This window comes from Impatiens glandulifera, chromosome 3 (assembly GCF_907164915.1).
Source record: "Impatiens glandulifera chromosome 3, dImpGla2.1, whole genome shotgun sequence".
NCBI classification, from domain to species: Eukaryota; Viridiplantae; Streptophyta; class Magnoliopsida; order Ericales; family Balsaminaceae; genus Impatiens; species Impatiens glandulifera.
Window position 1 is genome coordinate 7,007,609 of NC_061864.1, and position 18,531 is coordinate 7,026,139.

Consider the following 18,531-nt stretch of genomic DNA (forward strand, 5'->3'; position numbering starts at 1 on the left):
TAAAACTCAAATAACTTTTAAATAAGATAGGTGAATACACAACTCATATACTTGTGTTGATAAAAAGAGACTAGTAAATGAAGTTTCATGGAGTATTAGTTGAAAAGTTTAGATTGAAAGTTTAAAACGAATAATAATATGATATATCTACATATTTGGGTTATCATCTCAATTATTTTATATGGACTAATAAGTTTTAGAGAAATTGTTGACCTTAAATTATTGTAGACGTCTAATGTGTATTATTCATAATAATATTATTACAACTTTTTCTAAAATTCGTTATGAAAAGTCGGTGGAGTCGGTCAGGGAGTTAATCGTTCTTCTCGATGACCTAGTTAAGACCCCAATAACCTATTGTGCTAATGTCATGATTTGTCGTTGTGCTTAAAAGATTTTATCATTTTTAATATATATGGACCAATTTTTAAAATAAAAAAAAAAAACTGAGATAACTTTCTTTTACTCAAACAATTTTTTTTAGAAAAAAACCTATTAAATAACCTAAATCAAACAAGCTACTAAGATCCTAATTTCTGGTTTTTCACCAATAATTATTATTATTATTATTATTATCTCTCAATTTGAAACGTTGACACTGATCAACCTATGGATGCATGTAATGTCGGTCAACAATCAACATTATTGTTCATTTGAAGTTAGGTTACCTGCCCATGGACAACACAACACAGCACCTCCTACTATAATCTCATTTCATGCAGCCCCTCTCTTCCTATAAATACTCTCCATTTGTAAGACATATATTTCATCAACCCAGCTCCCTAGCTAGCTAACTCCTCTTTACAGATCAAAACCATTCATTGATCTTCAAAGAAATGGGTTCTAATCTTCGTCTTTCTTCTTCTCTAATTACATTTACATTATGGGTAATATTGTTGATCACCATTACTACTACTACTACTTCAGCTCAGCTCTCAACCAATTTCTACTCTAAATCTTGCCCAGACCTCTTCCCTACTGTCAAATCCGTTGTTCACTCTGCCATTGCTAAAGAGGCCAGGATGGGCGCTTCTCTCCTTCGTCTCTTTTTCCACGACTGTTTTGTCAATGTAAGTACTACCACCACATCAATGTTTTTCAGTCCCGTGTTTTAAGTGAGAATCGAATCGTAAACCATTTTTACACTTGAATTAAGTTAGAACGTTGCATATTAATTTCTTGACCTTCAGGGATGTGATGGGTCCATCCTACTCGACGACACATCAAGCTTCACCGGAGAAAAGAGAGCCGCTCCAAATGCTAACTCCGTTAGAGGATTTGACGTAATTGACCAAATCAAATCCGCCGTCGAGAAGGCTTGCCCAGGTGTCGTCTCTTGCGCCGATGTGCTTGCCGTTACCGCCAGAGATTCCGTCTCCATTGTAAGTAAACTAATTACTTGTTCATTCATGATTCATGTATAATAAATATGATCTATTGAATATATTAGCTTGGAGGGCCATATTGGAATGTTAAATTGGGAAGAAGAGACGCAAGAACAGCTAGCCAAGCAGCTGCAAATTCAAGTATTCCACCACCAACCTCTAACCTCAACGCCCTCATCTCCAGCTTTAACGCCGTCGGCCTCTCCGCTAAGGAGATGGTTGTTCTCTCCGGTTCTCACACAATTGGACAAGCAAGGTGCACCTCTTTTAGACCAAGAATATACAACGAAACCAACATCGACGCTTCTTTCGCCCAAACCAGGAAGAACAATTGCCCCTCCAGGACTGGATCAGGGGACAACAATCTCGCACCGTTGGATCTTCAATCCCCAACATTTTTTGACAACAATTACTACAAGAATCTCATCGCTAATAAGGGTTTGCTTCACTCAGATCAACAGCTCTTTAACGGCGGCTCTACCGACTCAAACGTAAAGGCATATGCTAACAGCCAGAGTAGCTTCGCGGCTGATTTTGTGGCGGCTATGATCAAGATGGGTGATATTCGTCCTCTTACCGGTTCGAATGGAGAGACCAGGAAGAATTGCAGGAGGGTTAATAATTAATTAATCAATCAAATCAATCAATCAATCGTAATCCGGGCAGCAGTAATTATATATGCATCTTTATATTTCATCATATTCAGGGTTTAAGGAATGTGTGTTTTTTCTAAATCATGTCATTATTGTATCTTTCTTTTTGAATAATAAAACTAAGAAATGAAGAAACCTATTCTCTTCACGTGTCCTTCATTATCAAAGCAACAAGATCCTCGTTCTTGGTAATTCGAATTGAAGAAAAATGAAATGAATAGAGATGCAAAGCAATATATCTAATGTATTAAAATGGATCGTTTCATAGTGATCCTAAAAAACATGGTTTATAACGCTAGAGTGAGATTAGGTTGGAGGTCTCTGAGTGGTGTAGTAGTAGCCAGCAGAGGATCATTCTCCTTGTTGGATTCAAGAAGTGGCCACATCCAAAAATTTAGAGGTGGAAGTTTGATTAAGATGACAATCCGCCAGTTTAAAGAAGAAGAAGGCAAGCCCTTGTGAATGCATTCGTTCTTAAGGCGTTGGGCCAAGTCCCCGGCGACACTGTATTCCTCCATGGTCCATGGGACATGGCCAAACAGATCAGCACAAAAGTTATATTGAGTCTTGAATCCGATGAGTTCTCCTTGGCTGTTGAGAATGTGAGAGTTCCCGGCGGCAAGACTCGGAGTCTTCAACCACCCTCCTATCGATTTATTAAGACCATCAAAAGTTCCTTCTTCATGGCCTCGAACCGCGTTCTTGAACGTGTAGAACAACCGATGCTCTGAATATTTATGTAGCTGTTGTTCCTCGCAAATAGAGGTTGAAATAAGGACACTGCCATGGAATATGTTACATGGTTCTTCAGAGTTGGGATCACCGATTGCTCTGATCTGCTCATGTACGGGATTATACTCATGCAGTATCTTCGACTCCAGATAATAGGTAATCAGTTCTTGATCTGTCGGGCGAAGAAATAGATGAAAGGTGGGTTGTACTACTTGTCCTGCCATTGCCGCACTTATTCGTGAAATCTGATCCTTATTCATTCATTCATTCATTCATTCATTCATTCATTCATTAATGCAAGAGGATCAGGAATCATCATGATACCTCCTTTTATACCCTTCTAAATCTAATAATGATGAAATTAATTGGGTCAATTTTGTAAGTTAGAGAACTTAATTAGAGTATATATAAATAGAGGTACTCAATTGAAACTTTTTCGACAAGTTCTAATGAAGGAAGAAAAGGACCTTCTCTTACCCATTAAGTATCTGAGCTGGCTATAGATTAAACCAATAAACGTGTTCCACGGGTCAGTAGGTGTGAACATCAATCTATTTGAATACGCGTTTGGATCTTATCTGTCTTTCTCTTCCTCTGACTATATAAACATCTATTTGCATAAAGACACCCAACAAAAGTAATCGACGACGCCAAAACCCTCTCAAGTTATAGCCATTAAACACTCAGAAAAGGAGAAGAGAAAAGGATTTCAGTCCACCTAGATTCAGGTAATTCTCGGCCGTTTTTACTCTTTTGATTAGGTTTCTCATCTGGGTTTTCTTGATTTGACCAATTGGACATCTGGGTATGTTTCAATTTTTATGATCAGGTAAAATTAAAAAGAAAATGGGTCATCATCATGATTATCACCACCATCATCATCACCATGATGATCCATGCTTGGCTCTCTGCTGTTGCCCCTGTTTACTTGTCTCCTCTATAATAAGTGGGATAGGGAGGTGTTTGTTTATGGCTTGTTACCCTCTTCTTCATTGTCTTGGATTGGATGATCATCACCATCATCATCACCACCATTGTTGATTGCTGTAGCCTGTAAATCCCCATATTTCTTTCTATCATTTTGCTGGGATTTGGAAAGATTATGCTTTTGGTTAAGATTTTCCTATTTGTCTTGTATGTTGGCATTGTTGTATTATATCTTTGTTGTTGTTGTTTTGACTTAAATTGATTGAAACCATTGAGAAATTTGAAGTAATTTTGCATACAATATCTAATTCACTTACAATAAGTAGTAGATATTTCCATTTGAATTGAAATTGTTCTCAAAACTTTAAGCTAAACTTAGGGGAGGAGGAGAGAGATGATGACTAAAATGGCCAAGGAAAACGAACAGTAGACTAACTGCTGAGCATACTCTTGTGTTCTTCTTGAGTTAACTTTCACATATTTTAGGATGGGCTTCAGCATTTCATCACTTGACATGTCATTTTCTTGACATCAGATAGTTTCAGAGGCTTTAGCATAAACATTTGAGCTCCTTCTTCAAGGCATCTGCAATTTTGAATGAGATTAGTGAGAAAAATAAGTACAAAAACAAAAATGCAGAATAACAAAGATAGTGTTGGCTGGCCGTAACTTGTTAATCCGTGTAGGTACATTCTCGGATGACATAACGATGACAGGAACCTCCTTCATTGCGTTTGATTCCTGAAGTTTTCACAAGAGTATGTGTTAAAGAAGAATGACTAAGTTTAATTAACTAATTAATCATACATGTGAATAATCTCTGCAATTACCTTAACCTTCTTAAGTAGTTCATAGCCTGTCATTCCTGGCATGCAATAGTCTGTAATTATCATGTTCACCTTTGAATCCTGTGTTGAAATAAAATAGATTTTGATCTTAATAATTGGGTCTATCTGTTTGTTCTTGATCTTTTGCTTAATCTTAGTTTCTAATAATAAGAAGAAGAAGAATCGGTTGTTTGACCTGCAAATTGCTGCTATTCTGATGCTCCCCCAATCCTAAATACTCCAACGCCCTCAACCCATTTTCGGCTGTGGTCACTGAAACGAAAAAAAAAAAGAAACATTGATTTCAACTTTAACCCATAGAGCCATTTCCTCAAATACTTAGAAGGCAGTCAAATTTTAACTTAAATAATCCTACTTTTGCAAAATTATCATCGATCCTTATAAAACCCAACACTGATTTTGAACGAACTGCTAGCATAGGATACCATACCACTATAAATATTTCCACATGTCCCCAATAAATCCCCAATAAATGCATGCAACTAGTTTGTACAGTGAGTAAAAAAAGCCAACAGACCCAATGAAAAATGAATTACGAAAGTGACATCTGATATGAAACAAAGAAGATGAATCACGAAATTAATTACCTTTGCAACATGAGTTTCGGAGTAATTTTTCAATAAGTTTCCGATCGATGAGATTATCATCAACTGCTAAGACATGAGGCTGATGATGATGCCCGCATTCGATTATTGCTTTAGTTGATAGAGAAATCGAAGAAGAAGAAGAACCAGGATCCATTTCTCTCAGAGATAGAGAGGGAGGGGAGAGATGGGTTGGAGGAGAGACAATGGTTTGATGAAAGAAGTTGTGGGTATTATTTAAAAAGAAGAGAGGATCATTAAATGCTCGATTATGAAATATAATTCCTAGAGAGGAAAGCCAAGAGCGACAGAGGTAGGATTTGAATCAAAGCAGATTCACTGATATATCGTGATCCCTTTCGGTACTCTGGATTTGCTGCAGTGCTTCACTCTCTTTCTCTCTCTCTCTCTCTGGTGCATGCATAGAATTGCAAACTCATCATCGAAATCAGCACAAGTGTCAAAATATCAACATCAGAATCTGCCTTTTGCTCGTCAGGATCTTGTGACCCAGCTCTCCTCTCTGTCGCTCTTTTTCTTCCTTTTTTTTTATTTATTTATTATAAATGGACCAGCTTTACACTAATTACAATTACCCTTTTCATCCAAATTAATAATTATTCAAATCAAATCAAAATATCATAAGATAAAAAAAAAAAAAAATGAGATTATTTGCTTATTTAGGTTTGTTTGAATCTTGGGCACCTTAAAACCATGAATAATATTATTCCCTATGTTTCATGATTCAATCTCTAGAAAATAATTTAAATGGGTGTAAATCAATTATATATGTTAGAACCATTAATATAATAAAATAGCATATGCTTGAGTGGTGGTCCATTGCCTAAAAATCATATCTTATAACAAATAAAATAGAGATCCCAGAGATTTCATCATTATTGTTGGAATTGTCCTTCTTTATTTTTTTGTGAAATTGAAGATTGGGAATTTGGATATATATTATTGTCACACACAAAATAATGTTTCTTTTAGTATAAGATTTTGGTGGGATAAATGATATGGGATTTACAATATTATGGTCATATTAGGAAGTATATATCAACTTGATGGGATAATGATATTTTGTTTATAATTCTTGAGTTAAGATATTCTATACTATTAATCTTGGCAAGGTTGATTTAATATTTATTACCTTCACAATTGATATGTAAAATATTAATGTCACAAGTACTAGTTTTTAGATCTGACACGTATGAAATGTTGCAACATTTTCATTCACCAATGTTGATTCAATTTGATTGTGACCCGTGATAGTATAAACTTTTTAGCAAAAGTTATTTAATAAATAAATACTCTAATTTTATTTTTGTGAGGTTAAAAAAAATTTATTTTTCAACTTAGAAAGGGCAAGCGTGGAGTGCATTTACCATCCCGTTTCGTTCTACATTAATTTTTTTTTACTATTTTCGCTCGGTTCGATTTCAGAGAATCTTAGCTGGGCACCATATATCATATTTTTAATTTTTTTTTATAAAATAATTATTTTATATATATATTGAAATTTATAATATTATAAAAATAACCTTAAACTCTTATAAATTATTAAAAATAAATAAATATATTGGTAATGTTATATATTTAATTGTGTTTATTAATATTCGAGAACTGTAAGACACAAATATTATTATTACAATTATGGTATGTTTATGGTATACAATTTTAATATAAAAAAAAATAATATATTCAACCAAAGAAAACTATATCTTTTAAAATATAATCTTATATAAGGAAATAAGATTAACACAAAAGGAAATTAAATTTTTTGTTATAAAAATATAATTATTAAAATATGGTAAAAATATTTTTAAAACACTATGAGAGTTTTGGACAAGATATTAATATTAATTTAATTAAAATTTATTTAAAGATGAAATTTGACACTTTAGAAAGTCAAGTCTTTGTCTTGAAAACATCGTTTTCTTATGAGTTGTGTGTGAGTTTTTTATTATAAGAGAATAATTGTAATACTCTTATAAAATTCTTGATAATAAAGTTAAGAGTCTATTGTGCTTCGAAAGTGAATGTAAGCATGTTTTTGGTCGAACCACTGTAAATCTCGTGTATGCGTTCTTTAGTTGTTTTCTTTCGTTTCTGCAATTATTCGGTGTTGTTGTTGTTCTTGCATTAAATGATAATTCATAATTCATATCTTGATATTCCAACAAATATTTATTAATTTTCGAGCTGGAAAACACAAATATCATTTTCGTCCTATCTCATATCAACTCCCGATCAAATCAGAAAAAAATGGTTCAAAACAAGACAATTTAAATGGAAAACTGTTGACGGATAATAATTGTCCTACTTAATTTAAAGTTATCATAAAATATTCAACAAAATAGCTTATTTATTTTTTTGAATATAAACAAATAAAGATAAAGACAAAGACAAAGACGGGGTTAATATATAATAATAAACTAGAGTTTACTAGATGTTTTAAATAGGTTTGGTTCGAATTTGAATTATTTAAAAACCTTAAATAATTAAAAATTACTTCACTCCCCTCTTATTCATTAAATCATTTAATTCATTCACTAAAATATTTACTATTTTAAATTATTATTTTTTATTTTATTTATATATATTAATACATATTAAAATTTTTATCAAAAAACATCGTCTTTTTAAAATTTTCCCATGGTCTTATTTTTCTCTTTTCAGATTATTTAAATAATCTGTACGAAACAAAAGGAGGATGAACAATAATGAATGGTAAAAAAAACAGTGATTTGTCTTGATTTTTGTAAGGTGACTGTCTGCCTGCCTGGCTGGCTCAAGTTTCATTGACAATAAATGAAAATCTTCACTTGGATTCACCTCCCCACATCGTTTTCAACCATTATATCATTTCCATACTTTGTCTTATTTGCAAGGTAATTTCATTTCATTTTTACTTTTTTTTACAAGTCAATATATATATATATATATATAGACCAGTCATGTCTAATAATTACCTTAAATTGAAAATCGATCACATGTTTTTCATATGGATAAAATAAGTCATTCCATTTTCTTCTAGATGAAAGCATTTTTTTTTTTTTAAATAATTACTTAAGGTTTATTTTAAAAGTTAAAAAGAAAAAATAAATAAATATAGGAGACTAGCTAGTGGTAATTAATGTTATGATGATGGGTACATTATCCTTTTTTTGTTTAGTCGTTGTCCTGTAGATCATAGTCATAATTAAATTAAGATTGTTTGTTATATTAATTATGATTTATTTATTTTGAATATATTCATTCTCATAACCCTTAGAATTGGATGAAATCATGTGTCTTTATCATAATCATGTAAATAAAAAGTTATGATAATCATAACACAAGAAGAATTGGCCGGACATTGTTAATTATTTAAATATCCAAGGTAAGTACGGCCTCATCCATATCATATATAACACTATTTAATTAAGAAGATGAAGATTACGATTTGAGCCAAGGAAACACTGATCACAATGAATTAATTAAGTAAGATATGATATGATAGGAACAAGTGTATATTCAAGATGATTTTGAAATTAAAGTTGTTAGTTTAGGCCAACAAATCAAACCAAGCCAGCGAATCATCATCATCATCATTTCAACCCATTAATATTAATTGACCATACATACCCGCATGTGCCTGTCCATGTCCACTTTCATATTATTTTTCAGAAGATAAATGAGACATAGGGGTTGTTTTCTTTAGAACTATTTACTAGTTTTGTTATTTTTAACTCTCTATTTGTATTCTTTTCTCTAATTTTAATAGAAAGTTATCTGAAATTTGACTTTCTTTTCGAACTTTTGGAAGACCTTAATTTTACATTTAGAACTTTTCTATTATAGTTGTAAGAGACATGTTTTAAATAAATGGAGTTAAAATGTTATCTGGTTGACATAACATTCTTAACTGGTTTTTATTACATTGTATCAACCAAAATGCGAACTTTAATTTTGAATTTGGGGCATTTTGGTGTATTTGAATAAGTTTTGGGTTAAAATTGAACATACTTAAAGTTAAGACTTCATGTTAGAAAATATTACTAATTGTTCACCCATCATCTTCCTTAAAGGGGGGGCCTCCCCTGTTGTTTTCAGTCACTGGAGATTTGGCTGTTTTTATATTATTATTCTTACTATTGTATGATGTTTTATATTATTCATACTTGATTCAATTTTATAAATAAGCTGGAATAAGATGTTACAGAATACAGAATCATATAATTCATTCATAAAATAAAATATTGTGTTGAAATATTATTCAATACTCCCATAATATTATTGTCTTCTTTTGAATATATTAAAAAAAAACTAAAGTTCAACTATTCACATCCCTTTCAATACTTTTTTAATTATCTTAATTTTTTTCACAAAAACATTCATTATGTGTGAATATATTGTGTTTTAAAAAATATACATTTACCTGTGTTTACAAAATACTCAAAAGATACATTGGGTTTACCTCTCACCAAATTTTTGTCCGCCGTCAAAAAATAATATTACAATTTCGAAGATAAGAAAATAATGTCAAACACAAAAAAAAAAATTGTTTTAAGAGCACTAAGCAACGAAAAATTCACTTCATTCGGTGACTAAAAAAAATTCAGATTGACAAAGACTATAGTGAGCATGAGTGCTTCACCGAATATGGAAGAAATATCAAATAATGTCGTCGGAATCTCACTTCATGGGTTTATCAATTATTTTTGAAATTTCAGAGAACAAATTATTAATTGTCTAGCAAATAAACAAATAAGAAACTAGCTGACTGATTACGAATCCGGTGGTAGAAAACTACTTAAAAGAAGAAACTAGCTAGATTTAAAACATACCCCTTGTTTGGGTTAATATTAATTTCACATTTCATGGTATATAATAGAGTTTCAACTCAAATAATTTGTAGATGTTATAAACTCTACCTAAAGGAAGGGAAATTGGAATAGCTAGGGTCATCATTGGAAATTTGGCCGACGTAAACACAGATTATTTTAAGAATTTTTTAAACACAAGAGGTAAATGTCTACTCTTTAAAACACATTTTACTCAAGTATTTTTATCCCTAACTGAGTTTCTAAAATGCTTATCAAATTATTCTCAGTAAGAATTGAATTAGAGAGATTTAATCTTTTATAGATAAAACTGATTGTTTTAGGTAATATTGTAAGACCTTTCATTCCAATAGAAATATATATAGATAATTTTCATTTTCTAATTGCATCTCCATTTTCTCTCCCTGTATTTAAATTATAATTTTATGGAGAATGAATCTCTAAATGATACATAATATGCACATCACTTGAAACATTATTATATATTTTATTAATTTAAATATATTAATAAAATTATTTAGTAACATTTTTTTTTAAAAAAATAATAACATAATTAAACAAGTAGCATATCTTTATTTATGTATAAGTTATAACCAATTAATAATATTCAAATAATATAAATTATAGATAAAAATCTCATTATATATTAAATTATAATATTTAAAAAAAATAAAAATTGTAAAGAAAATTGAATAAAACAAAGAAAATAATTTCAAAAGAAAAAATAAAAACCAAATTAATATTATTAGTGAGAAATAAATTGATTTGATTTTTTAATATATATTAATAAAAAAAATTCTCATATTACTTTCTTATACTTGATACAAATTATAAAATTTATTTATTTTTATTTCAAATTAAACAACAATATATATATATACCTTTTATATATTTTTTACAAATTTGTATCTTATACAGTTCAATCTAACATAAATATTTATCCCTAACCAATATGTAGGTGTATCTGATTTAACACCTGATCACTGAACTGAACTGGGTGAAGAGATTCTTGTTCTTGTCTTCTTCTTTCTTTTTTCTGTTTTTTTTTTTGCTAAGATGATTCTTGTTTTGGTGTGTGTGTGTTGTGTGTGCAGAGTAGATGATTCTTGGTCGAATGCGGTTTGGATGTTGTCTCTTCTTGTCCTTCTAGAGAGAGAGAGAGAGTACGACGTCGTATGCTCTCTTTTTCGTCTTCCCAAAATCTTTTTCTTTGCTTTCCCCCTCCCTCTCACTGTCAAAACAGGAGCTGCAGAGAGAAACCAACATCGTTTGTTTGTAGGGTTCAATGTTTTGTTTTGCTACGTATCTCTCTCTATATCCCTTTTCACCCATATCTCCATTTGAAGCATCTCACCTGCTATTATTATTATTATTAATAAATTTTGCTTATTTCGGTTCAAGAGGCTTCATTTATGACGTCTGATGAAATGGGTTTGGTCTTCCAAAACGAGGGCTTTCGGTTCAATCCACCGCCGCGAGGAGGAGGAGGAGTCGTCTCTGTTGCCGACCCGGGTCCGAAGACCCGAGAGCTTAGCGTCTTCACTGGCGATCACCACCGCTTCTTTCGGCCGCAGGAGGCGGCGGAGCTACGTCACACTATGTACGTCGACGATCGGCCGGAAATCCACCGCCAGCAGGATTGGAACGTTAATGGAAGTCTGCCGGGTTCTACAAGAAGGATCGACGGATCCGAGGATGAAGAAGACGAGGAGGAAGAAGATTGCGACGAAGATGATCAGGATGTCGTCGGTAGAGATGGAAATGTTAAAGCAATCGACGGCGCCGGTGAAAGAAACAACGGCAGCAATATCACCACTGAACGTAGTACTAACACTGATATTACTATTGTTAACGGTAGCTGCGCGCCTCCTCCTCTTCCATTATCCAAATTTCATAGTTCAGTTTGTTGATTCCATCATTTAAAGTTTGTTATTTGATATCTTGTCAGTTGGATCCAATAGGGAATTTTTCGGAAAGTATGATAATGTGATGCTCCTTGGAAATGGGAATGATAACAGTAATTCAAGAGGCAGCAATCCAAGTGAGAGTAACCATTCCCTGGTAAGAATCAATCAGAACCATAATCCTTTACAAATTGCTAAAATTCTTTTAGTAATTATAGTTATTTCCAGTATCTGCAGGGGGCTGAAGGTTCTGGCAGTAGGAAAAAGCAATTGACTGAAGATGGCTGTGGGTTTAGTGGGTCAAGAGATTACTCAGAGTTCTTGAGAAGGATTTTTTCTGATCCATTAACGTAAGTCTTTCTACTTCGTATAGATGATATGTTTCTTCCTAGTTTAATGCATCAATAGAACAATGATGATTCAGTGGGGAAATCATGAATGATGGTGTAATACTGCCTTGTGGACATTCATTTGGAGGTGGTGGAATACAACATGTTCTTAGAATGGTGAGTTCTTCTATTACCAAGATTTCTCAATTATCATCGCTAGTTTTGTCATCTCGCCATTGTTTATGCAGAAAGCATGCTACACATGTTCCAGACCGATATCAGAAGAGGCGGTGACGCCAAATTTATGTGAGATGTTTTTTTATCTTCTTTTAGATATCTTTTGTCATTAATGTGTGCAAATGTGCTTGTAAGCAGAAGTCAGGCATTAATGTAGCAAATTAGGAAGGAATGATAAATATCTTGTATGTCTTAGTGAGTAATTTTGTTGATTAGGATAAGTTTGTTTGTTCAATGTTGCATTTTGTCGAAGGAGGAGGAGACTTTATTGGGCGAGAATTTGATCAATCGTTCTTCCTTTTGTGTGTGTATAGCTCTAAGGGCTGCTGTACAGGCTTTCCTAAGGGAAGAAGAACTGCAGATTCACCGCCCATCTAAAAGAAGAAGAGGAGAAAGATTTGAACAGGTTTGCCCTGTTCAGACATATTTATCCTGTTATTTTTGTTACAAACTTTTTGGTTTGATATGTAACAGGATAGAGGAGTTCATCCTATTGATTCATTATCTATGGACCAACCAAGGGGCAGAGGTGTTCAGTTTCCTTTTTCTGTGATGGACCGGGTGATTATACAGGTATTGATTGCAATGAACAGAATAATCATCAACTTGAATTTTACTCGTATTTATGGTTATAAAATGAACGAGAGACAGGGTAACAAGAGGACACCACAGCGATTTGTTGGACGCAAAGCTATTGTAACAGCACAGTGCCTAAATGGATGGTTAGTCAAGTTTCTAGTCTACTAACATAATACATAAAAGTTTTTAGCATCTTGCATGATTATTTTTCTATTCAGGTATGTGGTTAAGACCTTGGATAATGCAGAGAGTGTTAAGTTACAATATAGGTCCCTTGCCAAAGCACCCGATGATCATCAGTCGTCATCGCTAGGGCAAGTTCCGAACAAGATGGCGCCAAACTGGCTATTTTCTAGCTCGAAAGAACCTGCCAGATACACAAACTAGTATTTCTTCTTCTAAACCACTATTATCATCACAATTAGGATTGTTTTTCAAATCCTTAATGCAGTAATTATTATCCACTTTTCTTTTTGTTTTCCTGTGTTTAAAATATTACTTAAAATAGAAAGAAAATTTAAAAAAAAAGTTGAATCATTAAAGGAAAAACAAATCCTATGTCAAAGATACAGAGGAGGTTATATCAGTTGAAATATGAAGTTACAAATTCAATAAGAAGGTTTTGGTTAGTTGTCCGTGGAAGATGTCTTTGACTGTAAGAAGTTGCATGTCGAGTATATGGAAGCTGCAGCTGCCCGGAGGGCTAACTCCTTCTCCACCGATGTTAATCTATTACTTTTATCACAGTGAAGGTGCATTTCTGTAACCTGGTTCAGCCTATTTTCCTGAAATGATAATGAAAAACATCCACAAGATTAGAAATTTCATTTTAGGAAAGATTTGTTTCTGAACTAACTAACCAATTGTCGTTCTTCTTCACATAGCGTTTGTTCCATCTGATCAAATAGAACGTGCCATCTCGATCGATGTGCATTAGCCTTCACAGAATTTTTCATGAAAAACGCTTTGATTTCTTGATTAGATGAAAATTCTCTTGACAACATCAAAGGTAATTCTGTACGGATAACATCTCTAACTCTCTTCCTGCTTTGTTGAAGTGCTGCAATTATCAAAGAACATTTTTTTTCACTATACATATCTTTGTAACCTTCCTTGTGAATCTGCGATTATGGGTAAGATAGTAATTTACCTGATAGCCTTCCATTGATATCACGACGAAGAAGGTCCAGCCATTGCGAAGCAACATCAGCAGCTGAAAAACAGAGATTCATCATTAATCAAACATTTTTTTTGTTCTTTCAGAAGTTAAGACACCAACCAACCTTTGACAGTAAGGTTAGAAACATCTGTGTCATTGGATAAAGAAGAAGTTTTTTCTGATTCCTTAGTTATGATTGATGAGCATAGCTTCAATGTCAAATCATCGTCTTCACTTCCTTGATTGTTCTCCAAAACCATTTCAACCGTTGTCCCACTTGTCTCAGAATCTCTAGCAGCAATCTGATCAACAATTTCCGGGTCCTTCCTGTCATTAGTTTCTCTCTTGACAGTAGTCTTTGTTTGTTCCTTTTTTTCAGACCGGACCAACGCCTCAATTATTGAATGAACCTGTTTACTGTTCCTGACATGGTTTATAATCCCAGGATTTAACCCGTTCAGCAATCCACTTGGGGCTGCAATCCTAGCAAACCTGTCCACTTGTTCTTTCTTGGCAATCTCTATTTTCTGTTTAAGCCCGTCAATTTTATTACTCTTCCTTCCACGTTTCTTTGGCATTGGTATACCACCATGGGAAGAAGAAGACAGAAACCCATTTTGCTTAATCTGTTTCAATACTTCCACTGAATCTCCTTCCAACGATCCTGTAGTGCTTCCACATTCGGATTCCTCCGTCAATTTGAAATTATTACAATTATTTAAAGAGCTTGAAACGTCTTCCTCGTTAAGATCCCATTCAAATCCCTTCAAGTTTGAACCGTGTTCCTTTTCAGGCTTCTCAAATGAACAAACAACCTTATTGAGATCAAGTGGTGTGGAAGAGGAGGAACCTCGTTTGATTCTCTTTGAATCTCCTCTAGAATCATCTGAATAGAAAATATGCTATTATTATTCATTAATTAAATTCAGTTAATTGTTTTGAACTTTCATGAAATCAACAAAAAGTACCCACCTTGAAGAGATTTCACCGGATTTGGTCCGAATGCCGATCTTCCCAACTAAAAAACAGAGAAATCAAGAAAGCTTTTATTTTTATTTTTAAAAGTCTGTGTGTGGTAAGAAGAATGAAAATGCAAACCTCGTCCGATCTGGATCTGGGATTCTGATACGAGTGACTGTGAGCATCATAATGGTCGTCCTTGTCCATAATAATAACGGGAGTTTTAAGCTGGATATGGTTTTGAAACTAGGGCAATGGAAATCTGCGCTTTTGAAGGGAGAAAGTGAAGGAGATGTGTTTATTTGAATTGGAAGAAAGGCGCGGCATCTTTCTATCTATCTATCTCTGAAGAATAAAAATAAATAAATAAAATATTTGAGGATTTTATTTATGCATATACATATATACGTTGTTGTCGTTCTTGTCGAATGTTTTCAAATTCAAATGGGAGAGAGAGAGAGTAGGAACCAACGGGAGAATCTTTGAGCGTGGATCGGACCACCCACGTGACACAACCTCTCTCTCTCTCTCTTCTCTCTAAATCTCCTATTTCCGCGCCACTCTCTCTCTAACCAATTATCTCATAATTTCATATTTTCTTATTTAAAATAAAATTTCATATTATTAGGGTTAGGTTACTTCTTTTCCCTGGATCACCTCTCAGATTCTTTTTATAATATATTTAACTTGTTTGGATTAAAATTAAAAAATTAAAATTATTAATCAATTAAAAAGTTTACTAAAAAATTCTACAAAGAATTCATAATTATAAAATTAAAATAATTTTTAATTTCTAAAATTTTAAGATAATAAATTTAAAATAACAAGAATTTAAATAGCGTTATATGAAATTTTTTTATCCATATTACTGTATCAATTTATTTTTATATAAAAAATCATAATTTTACTATATTTAAATTTCGGTATATCAAAATTGGTATATCAAAATCAGGTTATAATACCAGTAACATACAAATATTTTGTTATTATACCTTTCATATCAAAAAAATATTCTAAAAAATTTTAGGAGAGTTGAGTATTAATAGGTTAAGAGAAGAAAATGAATATGTTAAATTAAAAAAACAAATACCCTGAATTGAGTATCAGCTTGTTTGATCTCTAGTATGTTAGGTTTTATCGAGGCTGTAAAAAAATGTATCTGATTTTTTTTTTATCAAATATAAGTAACACCAAAAATAAGTTTTGTCAAGTGAAAATGAACCATTACCACCTAAAAAAAACTGAGTTTATTTTTGAGAGAGTCAGATAATTTTATAAATTGATATTAAAATTAATAAAATTAAAATGAATTTATTTGAAATCCAAATTCAGCTGAATTTATTTTAATTAATGAATTGCAGGCCGAAAAGAACATGGACTGCTAGAAGCCTAGAAGGCCCAAAAGTAAAAGAAAATGGCTGGCTGGCTCGCCGGCGAAATAATAGAGAGAGTTTGAGTTCTTTACATTTCACAGTTCATCGGCGGCGGCGGAGGCGGAGGAAGGAAGCCAGCGAGAGAGAGAGAGAGAAAGATGAACAAAAAGGAAATATTCAAGCTTGCCAAGGGTTTCAGGGGGAGGGCAAAGAACTGCATAAGGATTGCTAGGGAGAGAGTTGAGAAGGCACTTCAGTATTCTTACAGAGACCGACGTACCAAAAAGCGTGATATGCGCTCCCTCTGGATCGAACGCATCAACGCTGGTACTCGTCTCCACGGTGTAATTTCTCTAACTCTAACTCTCTCAGTCAGTCAGTCAGTCAGTCTTGCTTGTTTTTATATTGATTAGAGCCTAATCCATTGCTGCATCAATTATTATTATGTTATCAATTAGAAACCACCTGTGACTGTGAGTGAAAAAGAAGAAAAGAAAATTGGGGAACAAGAGAGATAACAGGGGATAATAAGGAAATATTGAGAGAATCATAAGGGATTTGGAAAAGCAATATCAAGGAAGGAAGGAAGGAAGGAAAGACACCATATTTTCTTGAAATCCTTGATCAAATAGAATAATAATTAATTGGGTATCAAAAATCTTATTAGGTTTATAATTCCCCATTCTTTAGTAGTTGGTGTTTGCTCTATATTCTAGTTAGTCTCTATTATTCATTTGTTTCCATACTAGTATAGAATTGCATGAATCCATTCCAGGCTTAACTGGAAGAACTGGAAATTTGTGTTGGGAGTGGATGATTAATGGAACCTTTATGAGTATGTATCAATCAACTTGGCTAGATCTGATATTGAACTTTTTTTTCTTTCTTTCTTTCAAGAAAACTTAATTGCTGCTGTGGAACTTATTATTATACTATACCATCTCCAATATCTCCTGCCTGCATTTAGGAAATCTAATGATAGTTTCTATTGTTGTTGTATGTTGGTTCTAATAATATATAGTCCACACAAAGCTTCTTTTCTCATTTGTCAATCTCCATTTATGTTTGATTTTTATATTTGACAGGTTAAGTATGGTAACTTTATGCATGGGTTGTTGAAAGAGAACATCCAGGTTAATAGGAAAGTCCTATCAGAGCTGTCAATGCATGAGCCTCATAGCTTCAAGGCCTTAGTTGACATATCTCACAATGCATTTCCTGGAAACAAGAAAATAATTGCATCTTCTATTCCTCCTGCAAAGAAGGAAGGTCTTTCCATCTTACTTGACTAATTAATTATTCCGATTCATCCTCTTCCCATTTCTTTTTATCTACTAGCTAGTAAGCCAGACATTGAACTACAAACAAAACAAACCGGCTAATCCAATCCATAAATATAAATGGTTTTCATAAATAGGTTCGGCATTTTGTTTGTTTTGGGTGTTCTGTTGTTTGTAATAGTTAATGCGGAAAATCTTACTTGTTATAATGTTCATTGTTGTTTGAACTATAGACAATAAGGCTAACCAAAAACATTCTAACTCAAATACATAATTGAGATATTTTCAAGTCACCTTCGGTCCCTCCTCATACCCAATGACATTTCATGGATAATATTTTATCACTTTTCTTGACTCAACTAGCTGAAACCATTCTCAATATTCAAGTGCGAGGATCAGGAATTCAGGAGCTAACCTTCAGATGATCTTAGTACTAAGAATGTGTATAGATTTGTTTGTAGGGACATACATGGATCACAAACTTCCATCAATGAAAAATTGAACTTCTCTCAAAATGTAAATTTCTATGTGGGGACACGGATCACAAACATCAATCAATTGAAAATTAAACTTCTTTCTATAAGCTTAAATTTCATAAGAAATTTTACCCTTATGCGTAATCATCTAATGTTCATTCATTTTAATTACGATTTTTTTTTTTTCTTTTGACGTGATAAACCTGAAACTACTCACTTATTTCTCGACTTCTCATTTGCACATGCATTTAGTTTGCGTCTCCATCGAGTTTCGAA

The 18,531-nt window shown here is 32.9% G+C and overlaps 5 protein-coding genes and 1 long non-coding RNA gene across 7 annotated transcripts; 4 read left to right on the plus strand and 2 right to left on the minus strand.

Moving 5' to 3' along the window:
* Positions 1–821: 821 nt before the first annotated feature.
* LOC124930864 (peroxidase P7) lies at positions 822–2,177 on the plus strand. Its single transcript, XM_047471233.1, has 3 exons — positions 822–1,070; positions 1,191–1,382; positions 1,451–2,177. The coding sequence occupies exons 1-3, from the start codon at positions 837–839 to the stop codon at positions 2,009–2,011; spliced, it is 987 nt and encodes a 328-aa protein (XP_047327189.1). The 5' UTR covers positions 822–836; the 3' UTR covers positions 2,012–2,177.
* Positions 2,178–3,286: 1,109 nt separating this feature from the next.
* Positions 3,287–3,998, plus strand: LOC124930866. Its single transcript, XR_007098683.1, has 2 exons — positions 3,287–3,498; positions 3,600–3,998. It is a non-coding gene; the product is annotated as an uncharacterized LOC124930866 (long non-coding RNA).
* Positions 3,974–5,645, minus strand: LOC124930865 (two-component response regulator ARR17-like). Its single transcript, XM_047471234.1, has 5 exons — positions 5,133–5,645; positions 4,721–4,797; positions 4,528–4,605; positions 4,368–4,438; positions 3,974–4,282 (listed from the first exon to the last, which is right to left on the minus strand). The coding sequence occupies exons 1-5, from the start codon at positions 5,284–5,286 to the stop codon at positions 4,192–4,194; spliced, it is 471 nt and encodes a 156-aa protein (XP_047327190.1). The 5' UTR covers positions 5,287–5,645; the 3' UTR covers positions 3,974–4,191.
* A 5,438-nt stretch (positions 5,646–11,083) lies between these two features.
* On the plus strand, positions 11,084–13,469 carry LOC124932525 (U-box domain-containing protein 62). 2 transcript variants are annotated; one of them, XM_047473174.1, is made up of 9 exons: positions 11,084–11,812; positions 11,907–12,019; positions 12,100–12,212; positions 12,287–12,368; positions 12,440–12,497; positions 12,743–12,834; positions 12,903–13,001; positions 13,080–13,150; positions 13,226–13,469. In XM_047473174.1, the coding sequence occupies exons 1-9, from the start codon at positions 11,371–11,373 to the stop codon at positions 13,392–13,394; spliced, it is 1,239 nt and encodes a 412-aa protein (XP_047329130.1). In that variant the 5' UTR covers positions 11,084–11,370; the 3' UTR covers positions 13,395–13,469. The 2 variants fall into 2 exon arrangements, with proteins under 2 accessions (XP_047329130.1, XP_047329129.1); XM_047473173.1 differs by having other exon boundaries at positions 11,087–11,812; positions 12,091–12,212.
* Positions 13,470–13,526: 57 nt separating this feature from the next.
* Positions 13,527–15,632, minus strand: LOC124932524. Its single transcript, XM_047473172.1, has 6 exons — positions 15,265–15,632; positions 15,139–15,184; positions 14,291–15,052; positions 14,158–14,220; positions 13,868–14,067; positions 13,527–13,792 (listed from the first exon to the last, which is right to left on the minus strand). The coding sequence occupies exons 1-6, from the start codon at positions 15,331–15,333 to the stop codon at positions 13,634–13,636; spliced, it is 1,299 nt and encodes a 432-aa protein (XP_047329128.1). The 5' UTR covers positions 15,334–15,632; the 3' UTR covers positions 13,527–13,633.
* Positions 15,633–16,541: 909 nt separating this feature from the next.
* On the plus strand, positions 16,542–17,924 carry LOC124932173 (50S ribosomal protein L20-like). The gene is made up of 2 exons (XM_047472788.1): positions 16,542–16,843; positions 17,585–17,924. The coding sequence occupies exons 1-2, from the start codon at positions 16,658–16,660 to the stop codon at positions 17,789–17,791; spliced, it is 393 nt and encodes a 130-aa protein (XP_047328744.1). The 5' UTR covers positions 16,542–16,657; the 3' UTR covers positions 17,792–17,924.
* Positions 17,925–18,531: the final 607 nt, after the last annotated feature.